The sequence below is a fragment of the Pseudophryne corroboree genome, chromosome 1, assembly GCF_028390025.1.
Source record: "Pseudophryne corroboree isolate aPseCor3 chromosome 1, aPseCor3.hap2, whole genome shotgun sequence".
Taxonomy (NCBI): Eukaryota; Metazoa; Chordata; class Amphibia; order Anura; family Myobatrachidae; genus Pseudophryne; species Pseudophryne corroboree.
In genome coordinates, this window is record NC_086444.1 from 361,861,901 (window position 1) to 361,888,344 (window position 26,444).

At 43.2% G+C, this 26,444-nt stretch overlaps 1 protein-coding gene across 1 annotated transcript in view; it reads left to right on the top strand.

Annotated features, from left to right (window-relative positions):
* The window catches only part of CLTCL1 (clathrin heavy chain like 1), a 166,144-nt gene extending 142,355 nt beyond the window's left edge, over window positions 1-23,789 (top strand). Inside the window, exons 14-32 of the mRNA XM_063964797.1 lie at window positions 8,133-8,296; window positions 10,153-10,278; window positions 10,699-10,841; window positions 11,121-11,355; window positions 11,498-11,620; window positions 12,386-12,531; window positions 12,644-12,827; window positions 13,199-13,391; window positions 13,979-14,136; window positions 14,221-14,385; window positions 14,516-14,623; window positions 15,596-15,763; window positions 15,916-16,065; window positions 16,150-16,281; window positions 16,872-16,982; window positions 18,470-18,640; window positions 19,129-19,350; window positions 19,562-19,637; window positions 21,249-23,789. Of these exons, the coding sequence (XP_063820867.1) occupies window positions 8,133-8,296; window positions 10,153-10,278; window positions 10,699-10,841; window positions 11,121-11,355; window positions 11,498-11,620; window positions 12,386-12,531; window positions 12,644-12,827; window positions 13,199-13,391; window positions 13,979-14,136; window positions 14,221-14,385; window positions 14,516-14,623; window positions 15,596-15,763; window positions 15,916-16,065; window positions 16,150-16,281; window positions 16,872-16,982; window positions 18,470-18,640; window positions 19,129-19,350; window positions 19,562-19,637; window positions 21,249-21,388 (2,915 nt within the window). The 3' untranslated portion in view covers window positions 21,389-23,789. The remainder of the gene's footprint in view (window positions 1-8,132; window positions 8,297-10,152; window positions 10,279-10,698; window positions 10,842-11,120; window positions 11,356-11,497; window positions 11,621-12,385; window positions 12,532-12,643; window positions 12,828-13,198; window positions 13,392-13,978; window positions 14,137-14,220; window positions 14,386-14,515; window positions 14,624-15,595; window positions 15,764-15,915; window positions 16,066-16,149; window positions 16,282-16,871; window positions 16,983-18,469; window positions 18,641-19,128; window positions 19,351-19,561; window positions 19,638-21,248) is intronic.
* Window positions 23,790-26,444: the final 2,655 nt, after the last annotated feature.

Here is a 26,444-nt window from a genome sequence, read left to right on the forward strand (position 1 = left end):
TGGCTCATGGATGTCTACAACTACTCATAGTGAGGGCTTAAGTAACTTATAATAGACTTAAAGCAGTAATTATTACATTAAACTTAGTCTCCTGACCTAAGCAATGGGATATCTAAATACTGAGATATGAATTCCGCCCCTTAATAAACCAGAAGGGATTCATGTATGTTTGTGTGTGGCGAGATGTAACACGCTAACACCAAAATTGGACGACATCCTCTTTACAAATGATGATTGTATATTTTCCCTCAGGGTCCAGGGAGTGACTCTGTTATCTTAGAATATTTCTCTTGAGTATTGTGTGAAGGGAAATGGCAAGCCTTAATGTAATAGATTGAGTGCCAGTATTTTGTCCCCTCAAGATATACAACATCCAAAGATTGTTTTCTAATAAAGTATTACAGTAATAACCATTTAAACCTAATTTATGTAACCCCACATATTCCATTTATTACATGATGGTATTTTAGCTGCCATTGAGGAATTGAAAGGGCTTCTGGGAATACACTCCAACCTCTCACAAGCATGTTGGTGTACTGTATTGTGTTACTTGTGCAGCATTGCTGTGTACTTAATACACCAATTGGGTTAGTTGTTACATATTAAATGCACTATTAGATGGCTAATGCACAGGCTGAACAACTTCCTTTAAAAAGACATTTAAAACATTGCTTTTCTTCCAGTACTTATGGTTCTGTAATCAAATAAAATACCTCTGTTGTCTATGCTGAAGCAAATACAGGCCCTTAAGCATGAATTCCAATGTAGGTTGGGGATTCCCTGTCCTAATGGGTACTACATAAATTCCATAACAAAAGGGAGAAAAAAGGCTACTTAACTCATATACGGGATACACTCTTTAAATATAGGCCTTTGGAGCCTAAGAGATGCTGGTTAGAACTTGTTTTCAGTCCAGCGGAAAGCGTCCTTGAGAGACTACCAATATTGTGTGCATTCTCTTTCATTGCATGGAACCTGCATAGACAGATGGAGTTGTGACTGGGATCCGGTTAGGATCCCGGAGGGCAAAAGAATCCCCCCGGCATTTCAGCCCAACCTGTTGTGTCTTCCTAGATCTTCCCCCCTACATCTTTCTTTCTGCTGCGGGGTACACTGGGCTCCACAAGTCTGGACAATGGGGTGTAGAGTAGGATCTTGATCCGAGGCACCAACAGACTCAAAGCTTTGACTGTTCCCAGAATGCACAGCGCCGCCTCTATATCACCCCGCCTCCCAGCACAGGAGCTCAGTTTGTAAGTTGGTGCTGCAGTAAGCAGGCACATAACAGAGGGGCTGCTCCAAGCAGCCCTGAGAAAAGCTTTTTATGAGGTAAAAAGTGAAGACTTCAAGGGCAGCAGCGGTTGTAAATGTCAGGAGACATTCACTGCTGCAGCTCCAGCTCTCCCCAGCGGCGCTGTACACTCCCGAGCCCTGGTTGCCGGGTACCTACAGCGGAGGCTCCGGTTTTCTTCATGTTAGACACACACGGCTGGGGCTCTCCAGGATCACGTGGCCGCGCTTCGGGAGGTGGTAAGTGGGTCCCGCTCGCGGGACCCGGTCTTTATCGCGATCCGGCGCGATCAGTGGGAGGCGGGCCGCGCGCACTGGCGGTGGACACTGTGGCAGTACAGGCGATCCCACTAGATCACCAGGGCATGGGCGCAGGTCGGGTTTTCTCTCTAAACCACTTCTTATATCGCCCACAGTACCCGGTGGTTTTGCCAGCAAGGGGGATAAGGCTTAGACCTGAAGCCCTCCCCCAGCCCCAGGGCGCCATTTCCCGCAAATGTTCCCGCCCTGGAGCTGCATATCTGTCTTTTCCTCACTCCCAGTCAGTGTCTGCGGCGCCATTATCCCTCAGCTCACTGTTACTGGGACTGCTTGGGCAAATCCTCCTATGTAAAGCCGCCTGGTTGTCAGCGCTGTGCCTTTACATGACACTTAAGTGTTCTACCTGCCTTTTTAGACAGTGCTAGTTAAGAAAGAGTGCACTTAGTCAGGGTTTCCTAGTACAATTACCCTGTGATATACATCCAGTTCTTACTGTGTACTGTTATATCTATTGTTATATAGCTGTGTAAGCTAGTCCAGTGCAGTATTATTGTCTGTAATAACCTCTGCATTGTACAAACTGTGACCTTCTGTGTGTGCATTTGATAGCTGAGTGTTGTCCATCTTGTGTCTTTCACTCAACTTGCTATCCCTATATTCTATAACCTGAGGGGGCTTGGTGCGTCAGGTGTTATCTAATATAGGATTTTCACAAAGATATACTGTATTACGTATTTTTCTCTGTGATTTGGTCACCATATCTCTCCTTTATCTCTGCTAGTGCTGACTACACTGCGCAGGGGTTTGGGTTTGGGATATTGTGCTGCTGATAATTGTACTGTGTTACCTCATACTGCAAGTTATATCATGTCTGCTTCTGAGGGTAACGGTTCTGGGGCGGAACACACTGCTGGTGTTGCTGAAGCCACAGGCACATATGAGGAGACTATAGCAGCTGTGGGCTCTGGTTCTGGGGGCTCCTTGCCCCCCAGTGGGACTGTGGCAACGGAGGCACATACTGACCCACCGTGGGCCGCTTTTTCCAGGCTTCTGCATACGCTAGTTCATAAACTAACACCCCCTATGGGACTCCCAATGCCGGTACAACCGTATGTGGTCCCTGCAGCTAACCCGCTGTGGGCGGACGATTTATCTGCTCAATTAAAGAAGTTGAACCAGTCCTTGACTACTAAAAAGTCTAACCACCGCTCGCCTAAGTCCAAGAGGTCCTCTAAGCGAGCGCTCGTCTCCTCACAATCCACTGCTGTCACTGACACCTCGTCTGATGAGGACGGCACTTACACTGACCCCACAGGTTCTGACTCAGATACGGCTGATGGGGAGGGTAGTTCACATGTGGATGTTCCTGACCTTTTGGAGGCTGTTAAGTTAATTCTGCAGATTTACGGATGATCCCGAGCCATCCGTGCCTCCTACGAAACCAGATAGGTTCAAGCGTCAGAAGGTGGTTAAACAGGTTTTACCTCACTCTGATCACCTAGTGGATATACGTCAGGAACCCTGGGAAAACCCGGGTACGAAGTTTGTGCCTCAAAAGAAGATACTGGCTCGCTATCCCCTCGCGCCAGAGCTGTCTAAGAATTTGGTAAACACCTCCAGTGGACTCACATGTGGCTAGGATGGTGGTTTCCTCAGCTCTACCTGTCACTACCGTCACGTCTCTGAAAGAGCCTACGGATAAACGTGTGGAGGGCTGTCTAAAAGCGATTTACACCCTCACGGGTGCTGCACAAAGGCCTACTATTGCAGCTTCATGGGCAGCTGAGACTATTGAAGCATGGGCCTTGGAGTTAGAAGCTGAAATCTCCTCTGACCATGCTACAATGCTTGTCATATATTGTCACAGCTTCTCGATATATTAAAGAGACGGCTTCTGATGCCGGTATCCTGGCAGCCAAGGCCTCTACTACATCAGTCCTGGCTCGCAGGATATTGGGGCTGAGATCCTGGTCTGTGGATCTGGACTCTAGAAAAACCCTGGAGGTACTCCCTTTCAAGGGAGATATTCTGTATGGGGAGGACTTAAATAAGATAGTGGCTGACTTGGCTACTGCCAAAACTGCCTGTCTACCTAATACCGCTACTTCTGTGTCGAAGGCTAAAGTTACGTCCTTTCGATCTTCAGGTAAAGCAAAAGGTCAGGCGTACCATAAGGAGGCCCGCACTTCCAAACCTGGTAAGCCGAAGCCCAAAAGAGCCTGGGCTGCCCGTCAGCGAGCTGCCAAGACCGATAAGCCTGCCGCATGACGGGGCGGGCTTCCCCCTGGGGGATCCCAGGGTGGGAGGGCGGCTTCTAGGGTATGCCCAGGATTGGTTTAAGACCACTTCAGATGCCTGGGTACGGGAAGTCGTCACTCGAGGTTACGCCATTGCCTTCAAAAACTGACCCCCTCATCGATTTTGCCAGACAGACGTCCCTTTGGACCGGACAAAGGCAAAAACTCTACACTCGGTGGTACAGACCCTCCTGGATACAGGAGTCGTAGTACAGGTGCCTCTTGCTCAGAGGGGCCGGGGGGTACTATTCTCCGCTGTTTCTAGTCCCAAAACCGAATGGGTCCTCCCAGCCCATTCTCAACCTCAAGGCATTGAACAGGTTTGTGAAGATTTCCAAGTTCCGTATGGAAACCCTTCGCTCTATAGTTCTGGCCTTGGAACCTGGGGACTACATGGTCTCCTTGGACATACAGGATGCTTACCTGCATATTCCTATAGCAGTGTCACATCAACAATACCTGAGGTTTGCTATTGGCAACATCCATTACCAGTTTCGGGCGTTACCTTTTGGTTTAACAACGGCTCTGCGAGTCTTCACCAAAGTTATGGCGGTGATGACGGTGGTACTCCGCCGTCAAGGGGTCAGGATACTGCCGTATCTGGACGACTTGTTAATCCTGGCAAATTCCCCAGATCTTCTCCTGTGTCATCTGGATATGACTGTCCGGTTTCTACAAGCCCACGGGTGGCTCATCAACTGGACGAAATCCTCCCTGGTCCCTGCTCAGTGTATGGTGCACCTAGGAGCGCTGTTGGACACTCACAACCAGAGGTTGTTCTTGTCTCAGGAGAAAGTCCTGAAGCTTCAGGACAGGAGTCATTGCTTCCTTTCTCGTCCGCAGGTGTCGATACATTCGGCGATGCAGGTGCTGGGCCTCATGGTGTCAGCATTCGACATGGTGGAGTATGCTCAATTCCATTCTCGCCCCCTCCAGAAGCTGATTCTAGCCAAGTGGGACGGCCTGCCTCACCGGATCAGGTCTCAAATGATCTCATTGACTCCGGAGGTCCGTCTGTCGCTGCTCTGGTGGCTCCAGGACCAACAATTGTGCAGGGGCCGTCCCTTCTGGATATCCAACTGGGTCCTGTTGACGACAGATGCCAGTCTAAGAGGTTGGGGCGCGGTGCTGGAGCAGCACTCCTTACAGGGTCGGTGGACCAAGGAGGAATCTCTCCTCTCGATCAACATTCTGGAGTTTCGGGCGGTCTTCCATGCGTTGAACCTGGCCCAGCATTTAATTCAGAACCGTCCTGTTCAAGTACAGTCGGACAACGCCATCACAGTGGCTTACATAAATCATCAAGGCGGCACTCGAAGCCGTTTGGCAATGAAGGAAGCCTCACGGATTCTACGGTGGGCAGAACGCCATCTACCGGAAATATCGGCAATATTCATTCCGGGAGTCCTGAATTGGGAAGCGGACTTTCTCAGTCGTCAGGACGTGCATGCCGGCGAGTGGGGCCTCCATCCAGAAGTGTTTCAACTCCTCGTGGAAAGGTGGGGTCTTCCAGATGTGGATCTGATGGCGTCTCGACACAATCACAAGGTTCCAGTCTTCGGAGCAAGGACTAGGGATCCTCAAGCAGCATTCGTCGATGCGCTGGCGGTGCCGTGGAGGTTTTGGCTGCCGTACGTGTTCCCTCCGGTGTCACTCCTGCCCAGGAAGTTCAAGCAAGAAAAAGGAATTCTGCTTCTCATAGCTCCGGCGTGGTCCAGACGGCACTGGTTCTCAGACCTGCAAGGCCTATCGTCAGAGCGTCCACTTCTACTTCCACAACACCCAGACCTCCTTGTTCAGGGCCTTTGTGTCTACCAGGACCTAGCCCGGCTATCTTTGACGGCGTGGCTCTTGAAGCTTCCGTCTTGAGGGCTAAGGGTTTTTCTGAAGAGGTCATTAAAACTATGTTGCGGGCCCGGAAACCGGCTTCTGCTCGGATTTACTATAGGGTCTGGCATTCATGTTTGGTGCGCATCTAACAATTATGACGCTTCTAAGTTTAGTACAGCCAAACTTTTGGCTTTTCTGCAGCAGGGCCTAGATTTAGGCCTGCTGCTGGCCTCCCTCAAGGTTCATATTTCTGTCTTGTCGGTGTGGTTTCAGAGAAAAATTGCGACTTTACCTGATATTCATACTTTCACTCAGGGTGTGTTGCGTATCCAACCTCCCTATGTCCCGCCTGTGGCTCCTTGGGACTTGTCGGTGGTTTTGGAGGCGTTGCAGGAGCCTCCATTTGAACCTCTTGGTTCAGCTGACCTTAAGTTGCTTTCCCTTAAGGTGGTGCTCTTGCTGGCTATTGCCTCTGCTAGAAGGGTGTCTGATCTGGGTGCCTTGTCTTGTAGTTCCCCATATCTGATTTTTCACCGTGACCGGGCGGTTCTTAGGACTAGTCTCTGATATTTACCTAAGGTGGTTTCTTCGTTCCACCTTAATCAGGAGATTGTGGTTCCAGCCTTAGTGTCTCCTGATTTGTCTCCCAAAGAGCGGTCTTTGGATGTGGTACGGGCTCTCCGTAGCTATGTGAAGAGAACTGCTTCTATTCGAAAACCTGATTCTCTTTTTGTTTTGTTTGGATTTCACAAATGTGGCTGGCCTGCTCACAAGCAGACCCTGGCCAGATGGATTAGAATGGTGATTGCACATGCTTATGTGAAGGCTGGTATGTCAGCTCCTGCTCACATTACGGCCCATTCTACTCTGTCTGTTGGACCTTCTTGGGCGGCCCACCGTGGTGCGACCCTTGATCAATTGTGCAAGGCGGCTACGTGGTCCTCCAGGAACACGTTCATAAGGTTCTATGCCTTCGATACTGCCGCATCCCAGGATGCTTCCTTTGGACGCCGGGTTCAGTGCGTCCCCTCCCATAAGGAACTGCTTTAGGACATCCCCGTTGTCCAGACTTGTGGAGCCCAGTGTACCCCGCAGCAGAAAACGAGTTTTATGGTAAGAACTTACCTTTGTTAAAACTCCTTCTGCGAGGTACACTGGGTTCCACAAGGCGTCCACCCTGACGCACTTAGCTTTTTTGGGTTGATATGGCATTAGCCGCTGACACTTCTCTTGTCGTAAGAGTGTGGTGTATGTGGCTACTAACCGTTGTCGTCTCTTTTCCTGCTACTGCATTGGGCTGGTTAACTAAAACTGAGCTCCTGTGCTGGGAGGCGGGGTGATATAGGAGGCGGCGCTGTGCATTCTGGGAACAGTCAAAGCTTTGAGTCTGTTGGTGCCTCGGATCAAGATCCTACTCTACACCCCATTGTCCAGACTTGTGGAGCCCAGTGTACCTCGCAGAAAGAGTTTTAACAAAGGTAAGTTCTTACCATAAAACTCGTTTTTAGTACACTACAAATTTACATATACAGCGACAGGACACAGAATAAGCAAAAAGTGAAAATGAAGCTCTGCAATACACTTTACGTGTGTTTTTGCTTCAGCATTTCTTTTCTCTTCCCCCCCTAAAATACTTCCCTAGCCAACTGATACCAGCCATTCCTCAAGAATGTTCTCTGCTCATTCTATATACACTACTAGATGGATAGGGATGGTATTTGGGCTGTAGCAGAGTTAAAGTATGCTGATAAAATCATCAGACGATACCAGTGGGTTCAACCGGTATCTTGCTCCAACCATTGAAACTTCTCCAGCTTCTTAAGTTGTTGATTTGCCTCCTGAGGTGGTGCCATTATGTGTCCTATGTTAGTTAGATGTTTGACTTGATTGTCTAACAGGATTTGTGTACTGGATGACACCAGCTGTAGCTTCTTTACACTAGTTTTGTCTCTATGAGCATTCAGTCCACCCACCTTAAACTGACTACATGTATTTGAAAAAAACAAGCCCCCGCAGTACGGATGGTGTAGTGGTTGGCATTACTGCTTCGCAGCACTGAGGTCATGGGTTCGATTCTCATCATGACCCTAACTGTGTGGAGTTTGTATATTCCATACTTGGGTGGGTTTCCTCCGGGTACTCTGGTTTCCTCCCACAATCCAAAAATATACTGGTAGGTTAATTGGATCCCAACAAAATTAACCCTAGTGTGAATGAGTGTGCATGTACATGTGGTAGGGAATATAGATTGTAAGCTCCACTGGGACAGTGACTGATGTGAATGGCCAAATGTTCTCTGTAAAGTGCTGCAGAATATGTGGGCACTATATAAATTACTGGTAATTAATAACAATGAATATTATCTCCCACATGAAGGTTTGTACATAATAAACATGATGGAAAAATTGCAGTAGGTATCCTTAGAAATATTTGTCAATTTGTTATATTTTTTAGGGCTTTTCTACTTTCTGGGATCTATTGTCAATTTCAGCCAAGACCCTGATGTGCATTTCAAATACATCCAGGCAGCCTGCAAGACTGGGCAGATTAAAGAAGTGGAGCGAATATGTCGGGAGAGCAATTGCTACAACCCAGAACGTGTCAAGAACTTCTTAAAGGCAAGTGCTACTTCCATTTGTAGAAACTGAGTATTGTCATATTTTAACCTGGTATAACTAGCAGCAGGCAGTGGGCTGGGCAGAGGAGCGAGCATTGAGCTTTGCTATTGTCTGCCAAGCAGTTATTACAATGTTAACTTATGATACAGTTCCAGTCATGTGAGAAATCAATTATAAAACTGTCCCACTTTGTGTGTTACAGATACCTTAGTACAGTGGTTCTCAAACTCTGTCTTCAGGACCCCACACAGTGCATGTTTTGCAGGTAACCCAGCAAGCGCAAAAAGGTGTATTAATTACTCACTGACATATTTTAAAAGGTACACAGGTGGAGCTAATTATGTCACTTGTGATTCTGTGAGGAGACCTGTAAAACATGCACCGTGTGGGGTCCTGAGGACCGAGTTTGAGAACCTGTGCCTTAGTAGTATTGAAATTATATGTTGGTGTATGCCAGTGTTTCCCAAATCCAGTCCTCAAAGTCCCTTCACAGTCCTGGTTTTAAGAATATCCATGCTTGACTGTTAGGGGGCTTTGAGGACTGTATTTAGTAGACACTGATGTAGGCGGAAGTTGTTGTTACTCTCTGGCTTATATGATCATTCAGAACCAGCGCACTGTATGTTGGCAATAAAATAATGTCACAGGATATTTACTCATCCTGTAACATTTCATATTCCCTTTTTATCTCATTAGTCGCTTCTATACAAGCCTAGTAAGTTTACTGCAAAGATGGCAGCTTTGGAGCAAGAATCAGATGGTCTGTTTTATTGGTTGTTGGTAGAAGGGTAGGCCTAGAGTGGTGCTTACTGAAGCTAATGAATTCCACTATCCCAGTCCGGCGCTACCATCCTTGTTTTCATGTAGATGCTCATTTGACCCTTTTTGTATTTTAATTATTATTGTAAGGATTTATACACTCTAAATCCTAAAGTGAGAATCTCCTAAGAAAAAGTTAAAGTTGAATAGGAATTTCAGCATGATCTTGAATCTATTCTTACTGGACACTGCAGGATATCCTTGCCTGACCTGTGTCCCCATTGGTGGCTGGTCTGTTGCATCTAGGGTTGTCAATCATCCCTCCCCCAGGCTGCATGCGTTTTATAATTATGATCTACTTCAGTGGTTCTCAAACTCTGTCCTCAGGACCCCACACAGTTCATGTTTTGCAGGGCACAGGTGTACTCATTACTCATTGACACATTTATAACAGCCACAGATGGAGCTCATTATTTCACTTGTGATTCGGTGAGGAGAACTGGAAAACATGCACTGTTTGGGATTCTGGGGACCGAGTTTGAGAACCTGTGATCTACTTCAATCTGCCTTTGTTCTGTACACCTTTTTTGCCATTTCCTTTGTGCAAAAATCCATAGAGAAATTGGCTCAGAAACTTCATAATAGTGTAATAAAGAAAAATGTCAAATTTAATTTTTGGGTTATTTTGTGTGCGGAATATCAGCTGTCTGTTTTCCATACTTAGTTTGTTTGTAACATTCCCAGGGTTTGGAGAGTCAGCAGAAACCCAGCTCGCACCCAACATCACTCATTGCTGTTTCTCACGCCTATTGACCACACATTTAGGTGCATAGTAAACCTGTCATTTCAGCATTGTCATTCCAGTGTACATTATATATTTCCATAGTAGATTTATGTTTAACAGTTTCAGTAATTGTATAAGCCAGTCACTCAGAATAGCATGCCAGCAGACAAAGGTGCATCTCTCCTTTAAGCATATCATTTTATGCTTTCTTCCCCCCCTATGTTTAAGGCCTGTTATTAAAGGCTAGTTTGGCATTGTCTGTGTAGTTAAATGTTTGATCATTCTCTTTTGGTTGCTCCAATTGTATGTGTAGGAGGCCAAACTCACAGACCAACTTCCACTGATAATTGTGTGTGACCGCTTTGACTTTGTACATGATCTCGTGTTGTATCTCTACCGCAACAACCTCCAGAAATACATTGAAATCTATGTGCAGAAGGTGAGTCCTATCCATTTGCTTTTATTCTTAGATGCATTCATTCTGGAGGCTGGTCAGTACAGTGTATGAAATGTCTGATATTACCTTAAGCATCACAAAATTGTGCTGTAAATACTTTTGCTGGTTTGGTGAACAATTCTGAGTATTGCCTAAGGTTATGCCTCATAATGAAAAGTGATGCAGTGATGACTATTTTTACCCACGTTCAATTACTAAGATCACTTTCATCAGCATTAAAATGATCATGGAAGATTCCCTAATAAAGTAATATAGCTGTAAGTATACAGCCTCTGAGAAGTTTCAGCTTTATGCATTGTTCAGTGAATTACTCAATTTATGGTTCCATTTCTTACTGTAAAATACAGCACTGATGGCTACTACAGTATATGTGTAATACTTTGGATTGTCTTCCATGCCTAGGTCAATCCCAGCCGCATACCTGCTGTAGTTGGAGGGCTATTGGATGTTGACTGTTCAGAGGATGTCATTAAGAATCTCATCATGGTTGTACATGGCCAGTTTTCCACTGATGAACTAGTTGCCGAAGTGGAGAAAAGAAACAGGTGATACAGCACAGTTTAGTACGCTAAGAGGAAACCTATCCCTAACTTCTGCCACTACAAATGCTCTGATACATCCTATGTGCACCTGTATCTCTTGATGTTTATCCTTTAACCAATCCCAAGAATACCTTTGCATGCTCAGTTCATAATCTTTTATATTTTACTTTATTTTGCTACATACCGTATATTAATCAACTGCACTTCCATCCCGAATAAGTACTCTGCTATTGAGTTTGACAGAATCTTACCTCCTTTTTTTTTTTTTTTTTTGTATATCAGGCTTAAACTGCTTTTACCGTGGCTGGAATCTAGAATTCACGAGGGCTGCGAGGAGCCTGCTACACACAATGCTCTGGCAAAGATCTACATTGATAGCAACAACAATCCTGAACGCTTCCTACGGGAGAACCCTTTCTATGACAGCTGTGTCGTGGGCAAGTACTGTGAAAAGAGGGACCCACACCTGGCATGTGTAGCCTACGAGAGGGGCCAGTGTGACCTGGAGCTTATCAAGGCAGGTGTCTTAGGGCATTCTACATTGATTACATCAGTTTAAGCAGCCGCAATGCAGTTCTCTTCATTCCTGAAATGTCCTGGTCCAAAAAATATTTATGTATACATTTATTTACTCTCTCTACTTTTTTTTTTCTCTGTAGGTGTGCAATGAAAACTCTCTGTTCAAGAGTGAAGCCCGGTACCTTGTACGGAGGAAAGATGCTGATCTGTGGGCCAGTGTCCTTGAGGAACACAGCCCTTTCAGGAGACAGCTGATAGATCAGGTGAGTTACCAATGAATTTGTAAAATTGTTTGTCCGGTCTGTTACATTTTTATTGCTATATTGATGTTTCTTTATTAGATGGCCAATATTTATGCAAAATATAAAACAATTAGCGCTACAAAAAGGTGTTGCAGTCCATAGCAATCAGATGATTATATTAATTAGCTACACTGTGCTGGGAAAACAATAACATAACCTCTGCTGTGTGCTATACTGAATGTGATGTATAGATATCTGTGGAACGATTTGTCCTAATTTCTTAAAATAGGGTTATTACAGCAAAGAGAGCAACACATCTCCTCCTCTTTCTCCATTCCTGTACATTTGGAGCCCGTACATACTAGGAACAGGAAAAATCCCTAATAGAAAAAACAAAGCTTTAGTGGAGTAGGGAATGAATGACTAGTGGCCTCAGAAGTATGCGGGATGGGATATGTGTAGAGAAATACTATGACAATGCGGGACAGTTGGTAAAACAGGGCACCATGGTTTCCTAAATGTGCCTTGTTTATTGAACAGTAAATTAAATATTTTCAGATTATCATTTTCCACTTGAGTTTGAGTTTAATCCAGAAAATATTTGTAAATGCTTAAGAGACACTTACAATGCCTCTTTTTTGGGAATCTGAAGAATTTGAAGGGCCTTTGCTAAGCAATGATACAGCTGTATAAGCAACCCATTTGCACTGGGCAATCTTTATAACAAATATTTTGATGCTGGCTAAGATACATTTTATTAGTAGTCTTTATTTCTTCATCTCAAAGGTGGTGCAGACTGCTCTGTCAGAAACCCAGGATGCAGAGGAAGTGTCTGTCACTGTGAAAGCGTTTATGACTGCTGATCTCCCAAATGAGCTCATTGAACTCCTGGAGAAAATAGTTTTGGACAACTCCGTGTTTAGTGAGCACAGGTTAGATTGGGGAAATGAAAGCTATGGGAATGGGCTAAGGAATATGTTGGTGGGAAGTCTGCTATGACATGGTCATTTGTTACTGATGTGTGACGTTTCTATTTGCTTTCAGAAACCTGCAGAACTTGCTCATACTGACTGCTATTAAAGCAGACCGCACACGAGTTATGGAATATATTAACCGGTTGGATAACTATGATGCACCAGACATTGCTAACATTGCTATAAGCAACCAGCTTTTTGAAGAGGCCTTTGCGATCTTTAGGAAATTTGATGTTAATACATCTGCCATACAAGTGAGAGACAAAGATTGATATTATGTTCTTACTGGTTGTGAACACCGCCAGCACCCTGAGCGCTAGTCATTGCTGTGCTCAGTCTTCCATCTTGTGCATAATGATTGTATTTTATTGTACATGCTCTGAGTTACAATAAAAATTGACACTGCGTCGCATAGATCTGTGATGCCAATAGTGTAGCTGTGTAATATTGGTAATAATCACGTAAGAAATCTATATTCCTTATGAACCATAGTAAAATTAGCAAAGCATGGTAACTATGCCATAGTATTGATTTGGTTTAACAGCAAGTGCTTCTGATATTGAGCATGGTGAGTGGTGTGTGCATTAATGACATTTTATTTTCTGTCCTTCATCACTTCTTATAGGTCCTTATTGAACATATTGGGAATCTGGATCGTGCCTATGAATTTGCAGAGAAATGCAATGAACCTGCTGTATGGAGCCAGCTAGGCAGAGCTCAGCTGCAGAAAGACTTGGTGAAAGAAGCTATAGACTCTTACATTAAAGCTGATGACCCCTCTGCTTACATGGAAGTAGAACAAGCAGCAAGCAGAAATGGTCAGTTATTTCCTCAATCTATTCTTTTGACTTTGGGGGTCATTCAGATCTGATCGCTAGGCAGCGATTTTTGCTGTCCTGCGATCAGATAGTCGTCGCCTACAGGGGTAGTGCATTTTTGCTGCCAAGTGTGCCCTTGCATGGGTAGCAGAGCTGCACAAACTAATTTTGTGCAGTCTCTGCGCAGCCCAGGACTGACTCAGCCTCTGTGATCACATCAGCCCGTTCGGGCCCGGATTTGACGTCAGAAACCCTCCCTGAAAATGCTTGATCCCGCCTGCGTTTTTCCGGACACTCCCTAAAAACGGTCCGTTGCCACCCACGAACGGCCTCTTCCTGTCAATCACCCTGTGAACGCCCGTGGAAAATAGATCCTACGCACAATCCAGTCGCTGACCGGTGATCCCCGTTGCAGCCGTCCATCGCGACTGCGCATTTCGGTGCATGCGCAGTTCGGATCTGATCGCCCACTGTGCGAAAACGCACAGCAGCGATCAGATCTGAATGATCCCCTTTATTCGCCAGTACAGTATATCCGTAGCCGCTTCCTACGGTCTAATTACTTGTATTCGTTGCTTGATTCACAGGAAACTGGGAAGACCTGGTAAAATTCTTACAGATGGCAAGAAAGAAGGCCAGGGAGTCCTACGTGGAGACTGAACTCATATTTGCTCTGGCAAAAACAAATCGTTTATCAGAACTGGAGGAATTTGTCAGTGGCCCTAACAATGCTCACATTCAGCAAGTATGTCAGTGTCTGTAATGCAAATGCTTTAAGTGCAGTAAACTGACTTGTAAGCTTCACTCTCCAATCTCTTATGGCTTTTAGGTGGGCGATCGTTGTTATGAGGAAGGCATGTATGACGCTGCCAAACTACTTTACAACAATGTATCCAATTTTGCCCGTTTGGCATCCACTTTAGTACATCTTGGGGAGTATCAGGCTGCTGTTGACAGTGCACGGAAAGCCAATAGCACACGCACCTGGAAAGAGGTAGGGAATATTAAGTTCACAGAGTGTGCTAGTGTTTATTTAAAGATGTGAGTGCATTATAATTGCCTTTCATCTGAGTTTACATGCTACATTTCTAAGTGTTTAATCCATTTGTGTTTCTGTCTCCAAGGTCTGCTTTGCTTGTGTGGATGGCGCAGAGTACCGTCTGGCACAAATGTGTGGTTTGCACATTGTCATCCATGCAGATGAGCTAGAGGAGCTTATCAGTTATTACCAGGTGAGTACAAAAATGAAGCCCTTAATTCTTGCTGTTCTGAGGTGACTGACCCAATGCTTTGCAGGTCAGTTCCCCAGTAGATGCTGAAGTGGACCCTGGATTGTAAATATTGTCGCCACTTCACGCAAATGTAATTTTCCAGTATAGACCATTTCTTTCTTACGATATGAAAAGCTTTTTGTATATAGTGATTGATGTGATTAGATATAAATCAAATACTTGCAGCTGTAGTCATTGGATCATCAAGTTGCTCAGAGATGGTCTTATATCCTTTTCCTTTAACATGCTTGTTGATGGTAATCTTTTTGATTTCCACGTGCAACTCTCTCCTTAGTTCCCTCTGGTCCATGTTCAGCGTGGAGCACACGATGATACCAAATTTTAATTTTCTCCAAAGAGGCTAAATAACTGATTTAAAGATTGTAAAACTGAGTGTTCTAAACTTTGTAATGTTGGGTCATCTTTTGAGGGGCACCTACACAGATATGCTTAGGAGATATGAGCACAAATTAATGATGGCGGTTCTAACATATTAGGCGGTTGCCGTGTAGCTACTTTGGTCTTGCAAGCTAATTTTCTGTCCCAGGTGGAGAATCTAATTTTTAGAGGGAGAGCGTTCCTGTTTTTGGACCTATCGCTGTAATAATGCGAATAGATCGCATCAACAACATTACTAAAATGCTAGTATAAAAGTTAGGTATTCAGATGCATTCAGCCCCAGAAGTGGGTCTGCATCATTTGTATTTTGGTGCGCATGAGGTAAAATACAGCAATTTGCAGGGATTAAAAGTCACAAATTTGCATTTACGCCTAACTCTACATGAGCTGAACAGAGTCTCATTGTAAGTGCACACGTGCATATTTATTATTGGGGAAAGAATTCAAATTGAGTCATCGTTGCCAGCTTTGCAGTTTGTCTTCAGTAGCTGGGTCCCTTCATGTAGACACCATTTTATGATTTCAACTCCACAGGATCGAGGCTATTTTGAGGAGCTCATTGCACTTCTGGAGGCTGCCCTGGGTTTGGAACGTGCACACATGGGCATGTTCACTGAGCTTGCCATCCTGTACTCCAAGTTCAAACCTCAGAAAATGCGTGAACACTTAGAACTATTCTGGTCCAGAGTTAACATCCCAAAGGTGAGTTAAAAAGCAAATTTATTATCTATATTTTATAATGGGTTCTGTCTTTTTCACATTTACATTTTAACATAATAAATCTGCAAAGCAGCACGCATGCTTTTACAGGGTCACAATTGCAGCAGTTGTTACATCCTTTTTAATGCTTTTAGGTCCTACGTGCAGCAGAGCAGGCCCATCTATGGGGTGAACTAGTCTTCCTATATGATAAGTATGAGGAGTTTGATAATGCAGTTATCACCATGATGAGCCATCCCACTAACGCTTGGAAAGAAGGACAATTTAAAGACATTGTCACCAAGGTACAGTCTTCAGTAGTAAACATTTTTGACTTTCAGTCTTGCAGTGATGTGCAAGTCTTCAGTAATCATCCTTTATGCTTACAGGTAGCCAATGTGGAGCTGTATTACAAAGCCCTCCAGTTCTACCTAGAGTATAAACCACTATTAATTAATGACCTCCTCTTGGTCCTTTCTCCACGCTTGGACCACACGCGAGCTGTCACCTTCTTTTCTAAGGTGAGTATGGGCCTGCATGCACTTACATGCACTACCTTTTATTTATCTGTACGGTTTCAGAATTTGTATTCCTGTTATTTTACATGTCTAGTTTTTGCTTAGTACCCTTAGTATTATACAGTATGTGTATAATTAACGCCTTTCCATAGGAAATATTTTCAGAAATTAATGTGTTTATTACACTTCATATATAGTCCAACACTCTTATCTAGTGACTTACACCTCATATATTCCAACACTCTCATCTGGTAGACTTGTTGAAGACCAATGCCTTTTACCTGCACTGTTGAGAACAATACAGTTACCTTTTACATTTTGGAACTATTATAGAATTCTTTGAGAACTATGTATTTCTGTACCCCGCAGCATCATACTTTTCCTTTATGGTAGAAATTCCTCATTGTGTCTGTTAAAATGTACTGTATTACTGATCTTGTTGATGGACAAACTTTGCTCTGGGAGGCTGCACATTTTTTTAGTTGTGTATTTTAATTTGCTCATAAAAATTACCAAACTAGCAAAATCCATTTTTGCAAACACTTTAATTCTTTGCTGTTTAACTGGCCTCCGGACTTTGACCTTACCCTTAGATGAACCAGTTGCCCCTTGTTAAGCCGTACTTGCGCTCTGTTCAAAATCACAACAACAAGTCTGTAAATGAGGCGCTCAACAACTTGCTGACAGAAGAGGAGGATTACCAGGTAACTTTTTATTTAAAACCATTTATTTCAATAACTTGCCGCGCTGTGCTGAGCGGCAAGAGAGATGTGTGCTAAGCGGTTCGCTCAGCACACATCTCTCCCCGCATCAGCCCGTCTATATGGGCCTTTACAACTAGGACAGATTAAACTTTGAGTTAATTTTGGTCAAACAGGTGACTTGAAATCATGCACAATATAGGTTTGAGACACATTATTTTGTTATATGGAAACACTTACCTAAAGATCTCGATGACCTTCTCCCAGTTATCCAAGTTTAATTCCAATTCACAATAAGCTTTACTCAGTTCAATTGCAGCGGAGAGTTGGTGAGCAAAGCATATGTAGCATATGAGTTCAGAAGGAGGCAATAAGCAAATTTAGAGGGACCTGAATGAACCTGTATAAATGACATAGTTAAGTTAGTTACAGTAACCCCCATTGGATTAATGAGAAATAGCTCTACTATGAGTTCAGGAGCCTGGGCACTTTAAAATGTGCCTTCAAAAATCTTAAACTTCTCCCTCTCTATGCCTCGGAAAAACAGATTTTTATGATTTTTTTTTTATTTGCCTGCAGTATGTACTGTTAATGTCGGCCCATTCTGGCGCTGGAACCTGCACAGATGGAGTAGGATGCTTTGCCTCAGTACTCGGGGAGTGTTTTAGTCATCCAAGCAGACCCACACTAGGCAGCGGATGAATTGGGGGGGGGGGGGGCGGCAGTCTTTGTGTAGGATTTTATTGCTGTATCTTGAGGTATTGTGATAATTGTATCTAGCACCTCCTCACTGAGGCAAATGTGCTTACAGTCAGCAACCAAATATTTGTCCCGCAACTAACCAGAGCCTTGCCAGGTGTCTTACTTCGATAATCTGTGAGGCATAAATTGTGGCAGGATAGCCAGTTCCTGTGTCTGTGAGGGTGCCCATTCACCAGTTGGTGTGTACTTCATCGGTGGTGCATCATGTGGCCTCAGTTGACTTGCTGTGTTTGGTGCCCAATCTGGTCTTTTGTTTACCCATTCACAAGTTTCTATTGCATCTCCATTTGTGTCCACAGATGCCAGTTTTGGCCATAGGGTGCGCCTACTTTTGGAATGTCCCTATGGTAGCTCCAATATTCCCCCATTGGATTCAGAGAAAAGCATTTAACATAGAACATGTACAAAAATACAATTTTCTCCCAGTAATACTTAGGTAGATTAAAAACTCTTCACCAAGCTGTTGAAACTTTTTAAGAAGTCTTCTTACATAACAAAAATGGGTATCTGGTCCACGTGAATTGGCTTAAATGTCCTATATTTTCAGAAAAAATAACCAAGGTTATTGGGACCACATGAGTTTCAGGCCCTGGATACACCCTCTGTGCTTAGTGAGCAGAAATGTCCTTCAGATCAATATACCTAAAATCTATTGCCTTTACCACTAGACTCCCCTCCTTGATCCAGTAAAGGTGTATGTAAGATAGTAAATCCATCTCTGTTGACAGAGCTTGAGAGCATCCATTGATGCATATGACAACTTTGATAACATCATCCTGGCACAGCGGTTGGAGAAGCATGAGCTAATTGAGTTCCGAAGGATTGCAGCCTATCTGTACAAGGGGAATAACCGTTGGAAACAGAGTGTAGAGCTATGCAAGAAGGATCGGCTGTATAAGGTATGACAGTTGAGAGAAAACAAACAAGAAATATAAAATGTGCACCAGGTTTTTTTTTTTTTTTCTATGCTTCTATTCTTTTTTTTTTTTTTTTTTTTGAGAAATCATTTCACATTTAGGTCATACAAATATATGTGGATTCATACATTAATAAAAATGATTCCCTTTGTTGGCTTTGTAAGATTGCATTCCTAGCCGCAACAGGCATTATAAACACAAGATTACTGAGGCATGGATCTTACAACACCTCATATATATTATACTCTGTATAGATCAGTTAAGGTTGGTGAACTACTCTTTCTTGCAGCTCCCATCTGTATGATATGGCTAGATTTAAAAAGACCCCGTGTCATATGACTTTATTCTAATGTGAGAAATGTCGTAACTGTCTGTGCAAGTTATTTTACTTGGCATACAAGGCTCGGATACATTTACTCACCTGACGTAACTGCTCCAGGCTCATTATTCCTACAATTGTTTCTTCACAGGATGCCATGCTGTATGCCGCAGAGTCAAAAGATACAGAGCTGGCGGAGAAGCTGCTTCAGTGGTTCCTAGAAGAGGAGAAACGCGAGTGTTTTGCTGCAACGCTCTTCACTTGCTATGACCTGCTGCATCCAGACATTGTATTGGAGTTGGCTTGGAGACACAACATCATGGAGTTTGCCATGCCTTATTTTATCCAGGTCATGAGAGAGTACTTGAGCAAAGTGAGTGTACAATATTTTTGTGAATCTTTTTCTTAGCTAAAGAAAACTGTACACAGCTGTGAAAGATTTGTGTGAAACCTCAAAATGTCTACAATACCACTGGCCTCCAACGCTCAGACTTCATTGTAGTGTTGGGTGAGATTCCCTGGGATGTCACTGATAGCAGCTGATTGAGCCCATGAACGTTCATTGTTATCTAATCTTTCAACAGGTGGATAAACTACATGCAGCAGAGAGCTTGAGAATGGAGGAGGATCAAGTGACAGAGCCAACCCCTATAGTATTTGGTGTGTATATAAAAGCCTTAGTTGGTAGGGTTGAAAAAGGACAAAGATCTATCAAGGTTAATACTTCAGAAATTCTAAGTGTGGTGTTCTGAAAGAAGACCTAAAACCCCCTAGTTGCCAATTTAACTTTATGAGAATTTGATAAATTCTAAGAATCAATCATCCTCCTTATTTTTTCTGTTTATTTTAACTATATATACCATTTCCCATAAGACACCCAATGCATTGTTATATCTTGTTTGTGAATTTGCAATTCATGTGGTAAAAAGATTCCACAGCTTAAACTCTCCTTAGCCTTATTGGGAGGCAGTGTTTCTTCCATGTAGTTGACGGACCCCTTTTTCTTTTATGGAGCAGGGTACAAAAAAAGTATATTAAGCAAAGTTTATTAAGCCATATGTTGCAAAAGGAAAAGGTGTTTGAGGGGACATCTGTATTCTTCTTCGAGGTTATAAATTCAGTACTTATATCTGATATTTTATATACTTTTATATTCACTACTGCAGTGCAGCTTATCCATACTGTATAACTAGTAGATAAAATCATTTCATTCCTGCAAACTGATGTGCATGCGAGCAAGAAAATCACACCTCATAACCTACTCCCAGGAAGATAACACCACACAAGTATTTGTGCTTCATCCACTGGGGGATACTGATTAACACTGGGTATAGCCAGTGTGTATTAGTGATACAAAGACAGTGTGCTCAGAATAAGTAAATGTGCTAACAGGGGAAGGAGAGACAAAGACTTTCCACCTTCAGGGTCCAGGCTCTAATGATAATGGCACAATACCCTGTCACACCTTTAAAGTATGGAGAGACAAAAACAGTGTAGAAAAACAAATGTCTTTCGGCTGATATATGTGTGATTGGAGGATGACCTAAAGGCCCATACACACTAAACGAGACAACGCCGATATTGGCAGCGGCAGGGTGCCGGCTTTGGCAAGTGCATACACACTTGCCGATGCCAGCAGGGAAGGGAGTGGCAGCGAGGGGAACGATGCGGCTTTCGTTAACGAGATCTCCATCGTCTGTACATGTTCAGACGAGGGAGGGGGTCGTTAATGATGGAGCGTGCATCGTTAACGATATTGAGTGTACACACCAGACAAGATTGTAAAAGATCTCGCTCAGAACGGCCCTTCTGAGCGATACCTTTTATTTTCTTGTCTAGTGTGTATGGGCCTTAAGAGAGGGTGGCAGATAAATGGCAAAAGTACAAGAAAGTATATGGTTGGGATTCCGCATTATAATCCTGAAGCATTGCTCTGCACTAGGCGTATTAATCTGATCTAAGGGGTCTATTTACTAAGCCTTGTAAGGAGAGAAAGTGGACGGAGATAAAGTACCAGCCAATCAGCTCCGCACTGCCATGTCACAGGCTAGGTTACAAAAATGACAGCCAGGAGCTGATTGGTTGGCACTTTATCTTTGCCCACTTTATCTTTATCCAGGGCTTAGTAAATAGACCTCTAAAACCCCAAGAGCGATTATAGCAATTCTTTTCTCTTTACACCGACTGTTTGTTTAACATTTTTAAGTGAGATGAGAATGCGTTATTGGGCTGAGAGTTCTGCCTGTCTCGTAATTATGATGTTACTTGCAGGTCAGCAGCTGATGCTCACAGCAGGTCCAAACGGTGTGGTACCACCTCAACCAGGCTTCGCTTATGGATATACTCCACCACCGACATTCACCCAGCCTCCTCCTCCTTCTGTTTCTCCTGGCTACGGATTCAACATGTAAACTCTGCAGCGTCCTTCCTTCTCGCTTGGAATGCACCAGGAAGGGGGTGCTTTTAGCCTACACTTCAGGAGCTGACGGGCACCTTTATTTATTACATTTCTCTTACAGACTTATCCAGGAACAGCAGCTTTTCAGCCATTCACTACCATATTTTCATTACAATGTGTTTTATTTCTTTGTATGGAGAGGAAGGTCCTAGAGCTGCTGTCTTCATTGATTTCATGACTCTTGCTCATGCTTATGAAGACATCATGTACTGTATACTGCTGAACACAAAACATTGCAGCTCCATATCCACACATAAGCCCTTACCAATCGCTGCATCTAACTCACAATAAGATGTCAACATGGACAGTCATGCCAGATGTATGTCCCTATTTTCTTCCATTTCCTCACAACCACAGCTGACATCACATCTGGTGTAACAGTCATATTTCCCCACAAAACACCTATTCTTACCATGATCACCTCCTACTGTATGTTGTGTTAGTGAGGGGGTGCTAAAGACAGGATGATGCACTGTTTAGCAAATACGCTCCAATATGTTTAAAGCTTGTATAATTTGCCATGTGTTACACTGGCACTGCTTGTATTGCTAATTTGGCCTGCTACAGTACATATTAATATTAAATACAGTAAATGTATAAACCTATTTAAACAAACGTAGCTTGCCTTGTGTTTGATCAGACTGGTTTACTGACGAAAGTTTACATATATGCTTAATACCTCCTTCTGTCCAGCAATACTGCATGGTAGAATCCTCAATTCATCAGTTTCTGTTATTTTGTTATTTGTTTTATAAAAAGATGTGACATGAATTGTGATTATTTTTATTAGTTTATTTGCACTGCCTTATCTTGCATGGTCTATAGAATCAGTGCACCCTCCTGCCTGTGTTGGGGGCTCCTATAGTATCTATAGGGATAAATAACACACACATGGAGAATAAGCAGTTCATTGTAGCCATTCAAGTTAATGTTTACTCCAATGACTTTAAAATTCTGAAGAAACATTGGCACAACAGGATCAGAATATAGAACCAATGGGTAAAAACGCTGATAAATCAGTGGTAATAGTCCGGAATTCTCGCTTCTCATGACCTGGGTGCTGAGAACCGCTTTACCTTCACTAATTACACGGCTCTTCCTAACTTCCTCTGATGCGTGCATACTGCAGTATAGCTGTGCATCGGAGTATTTTCATTTGTGTCTTCTTTTAAAGTTTGTCATTTGTTTAAAACCTGTGTCATAGAGAGAACGCATGTTCTTGGTACATCCAAAATTAGTTTTTGTGTTGTGGTTTACTATTTTTATTATAAAATAAGGAATTTGTTTTATTAAATGTATTGCACAAAGAGCCTACTAGATCACATCAGCAGAAACAGTCCCACCTGTTACTTTGCAGTACATGCTCTTAATATTCTCCATGTACTCTTCTGGGTGGTGCATGTATTATTATTTTTTTTATTATTATTTTTGGGGGGAAGGGGGGTTGTCAGAAAGTGATACCTATAGCTTATCCTGATAGCTAGCTTGTTTTGTGGGAGTTATAACACAGCAGCACACTTATCTGTGCTGAGATCTCAGCACACTGTGGTAAAGGGATAATAAAGATTTACAATTCTATTTTATACTGTATACAATGTCTTGTTGAAGAGTAAAGCCAGTCTATGTGTAGCTTTGTTAATGTGACCCCTATGTTTCCATGTTGCAGTATGTTCTAGAATAATGCACTTTGTTTAGAATCCAAGAGTGCAGTTTGTGGGAAGGGTCCAAAAACCGGTTTCTGTTCTATTCATATGATCTGTGTTTTGCAAGTTGGACCATTAGAGCCATGTCTAGCTGAGCCTCCCTATGGACTGGAGATAGCCCAGGCAGGTTTTGACCTCTGCTGGATACCATACTTTTAATCCGTACGGATTTGCTTGTTGAGACAGTGCGTCTTTGTCAGCTTCCTCGTCTCTCTTCTTAAAATGGGGACTCATTTCTACATGCTGTCAGTGCTCAGTTGCACACCACCTCAATGTTTTGTTTTCTGCAATATTACAATGTTTCCATGTTTACTTTGTGCCATGTCTATGAATCCATACCCTTAATAGCATTTTATGTAATGAATTTAGAATGTTCTTTCTGAGTTATCGCTATGAATATTGTGCTTATCATGAATATTATGAACTGACATCAAATTATAAGTGTTTAAGCTGAGAACTGCTGTCCCTGCTGTATTTGTGCACAAAATGCCATGGCTGCTGATTCACATGTACTCTGCCTGTCAATTTAATGGTTAAAACTGGAACATCACCAAACAAAATGTACCAACATATGGGCTATTCAAAATGACAATGAGAATTGTTCAGTATTTTCTGACCTCTATTTGAATAAATCATAAATATTAAATCTTGCATGTGCATCCTAAGAAGTTAATATTTCTTATCAACAGATTAAAGAAAAGAACAAACACAGCTTAGGCCTGAGGAAGGTGGAAAAGTGACGCTTTATTAGACACTGATATCTTTGTTTAAAGGTGTATGCTTTACATCATTTTTTTTATTTTATGGGGTAAGGGTTAAACGATTAATGACATCACTGCACCTTGGGGTTTTTTAAATTGATGAAATAGCTATTTACAGCTGATTCTGTATAATTTTATTAAGAAATGTGCAGATATTTTAATAAAACAATACTGAATCGGGTTTAAATACTATTCTTTACATAATTTAATTACAAAACAAAAACATTTGGGGGGAGGAATAGTTTTACAGTTTTTGGTTATACATCTAGCAAGACCTCACGGTCAGGGCTGACTGTTCCTGAGGATTGCCCATGACTGCTGCTTGGGAGAGGAGGAACAGGGGCAGCAGTGAGCCTATAACCGGGTGGGTGACACTGTAAGGCCCTGCAGAAACTTCCCTGAATTCCCCTGTGCAGGCTATCCTATCAAGATCAGCCTTTATTCTGGCCAGGCAGACGGAAACTGGGGGTAGAGCCTCTGGAACAGCGGGGCTGGCAGAACTGTAAGCCCGGTGGCTCCATGAAGATTGGTGAGTGTTTCTGGGACAGTTGCATCAGATGTGACCATGTCTGGGAAAGCCCAGCTTGTTGTGGGTAACGTGGCATGTGTGAATGGTTCAACAATTTACTAGTATTGAAGGTAAGGCTTTAGCCATGGAAAAGGGTTTTCGTTCCATGCATGTTAGACTTCATGGGTGATTTCAGAGTGTAATGAGGTTCATTACAATATGGTAATGCGTGATTATTTTGTAAATTACATTTGCTAATTCTCAGAGCGCCTTTTTTTATATCTAATCTCCAACACCTGGGGGTATGTTTACTAAGCCTCAGTTTCCAAAACCGCCACTTTTCAGATTAACACTGCAATGTAAAATACAAAATCTGCCTGGCTTTGCATACAATATTGCCATGTTAATCCACCGCATTTGAAAACCTAATGCTTAGTAAATATTCCCCCTGGTCCTTATGGCTGCTTTGTAGATGACAAGAATATAACAACCTGTAGATAATCACTGATATTGTATATAGAGGCAGTAGTCTGTGCCCGCTATGATTGTGTTAACGGAGGTACACACGGAAAGATCCGTTCTTAAAATCTAAGCAATCTGACTAGATTGCTTAGATTTTAAGTACGGATCTCTCGTGTGTATGCCCTCCAGCGATAGCGATGCGCAGGCTATCGCCAGTGCTAGATTGGCCTGTATGCAGGCACAATCTAGCAGGTCAATCATTTCACCCGCTGGGTGAAATGAGCAGACCCCCCATCACCCCCCCTCGCTCAGCACTCATTGCGCTGTGCTGAGCGGGGGGAGAGATGTGTGCTGAGCGGTCTGTGATAGATTGCTCAGCACACATCTCTCCCCGTGTGTACTGGGCTTTAGTGAGTGCAGGTCCACGTGACGATGAGTGTAGTGCTGTGCGCCTGCTATAAAATTGATGCCAGAAATTTGCAATGTTTTACACCTCCTTTATACAGAATTGAGCTGATACATCCTCCTATGTTGGTTTTGTTGAGCAGTAGAGAAAGCAGTCTTGAGCTACTGAATGGTTATTGTAATCATTGTACAGCAAGACTACTCTTTCCAGCTCACTATGCTGGGAACGTGCAAAATAAGAGACCAACTTTTGAAGAAACATGCCATATATTAGCTTGCAATTTCTACCTTATGCTCTCTAACTATTTAACGTCCTAGTGGATACTGGGGAACTGTACATTAGTACCGTGGGGTATAGATTGGGTCCACTGGAGCCTGGCACTTTAAAAAAACGTTAGTGTGTATGCGTGTGCTGGCTCCTCCCCTCTACTATGCCCCTCCTACCAGACTCAGTTCAGAAAAATGCCCAAGGAGCTGGGTGCATTCCTCTGGAGCTCCAGAGAGTTTCCTCGATTTTTTTTATTTTGGTTTGTTTTTTTCAGGTAGTGCTGGTTGGTAACCAGTCTGCCTGCTTCATGTGACTTAGAGGGGAGACCAAACCAACCTCCTGAGGGTTAATGGTTCGTAATCCCTGCTGACAGGACACTCCGCTCCTGAGGTGCTGTTTCACAAACCACACGTGGGGTATATTTACTAATATTCGTGTTTTAGCCGTTTTTAAGGGTATTCTCGAATGGTATCTGGTGCATTTTACTGTAACTTTTTGAATCCTGATACGGTCATTTACTAAGCTGCCGAGTTTTCCACATTCGTATTTTCCGATGTCAATGTGATTCGGAATGTCAGGCAGTGTTTTACGGGAGTGATTAGTAAAACACTGCCTGACAAAACACAAGGAATCCCGGCCGGATCTGTGAGATTGTGAGCAGTGCATTGTGAGCAGTGCAGAATGGGTTAAAAACAGGAAAAAAAAATTGCGTGGGGTCCCCCCTCCTAAGCATAACCAGCCTCGGGCTCTTTGAGCCGGTCCTGGTTGTAAAAATACAGGGAAAAATTGACAGGGGTTCCCCCATATTTCTCTATCGTCCTAGTGGATGCTGGGGTTCCTGAAAGGACCATGGGGAATAGCGGCTCCGCAGGAGACAGGGCACAAAAAGTAAAGCTTTAGGA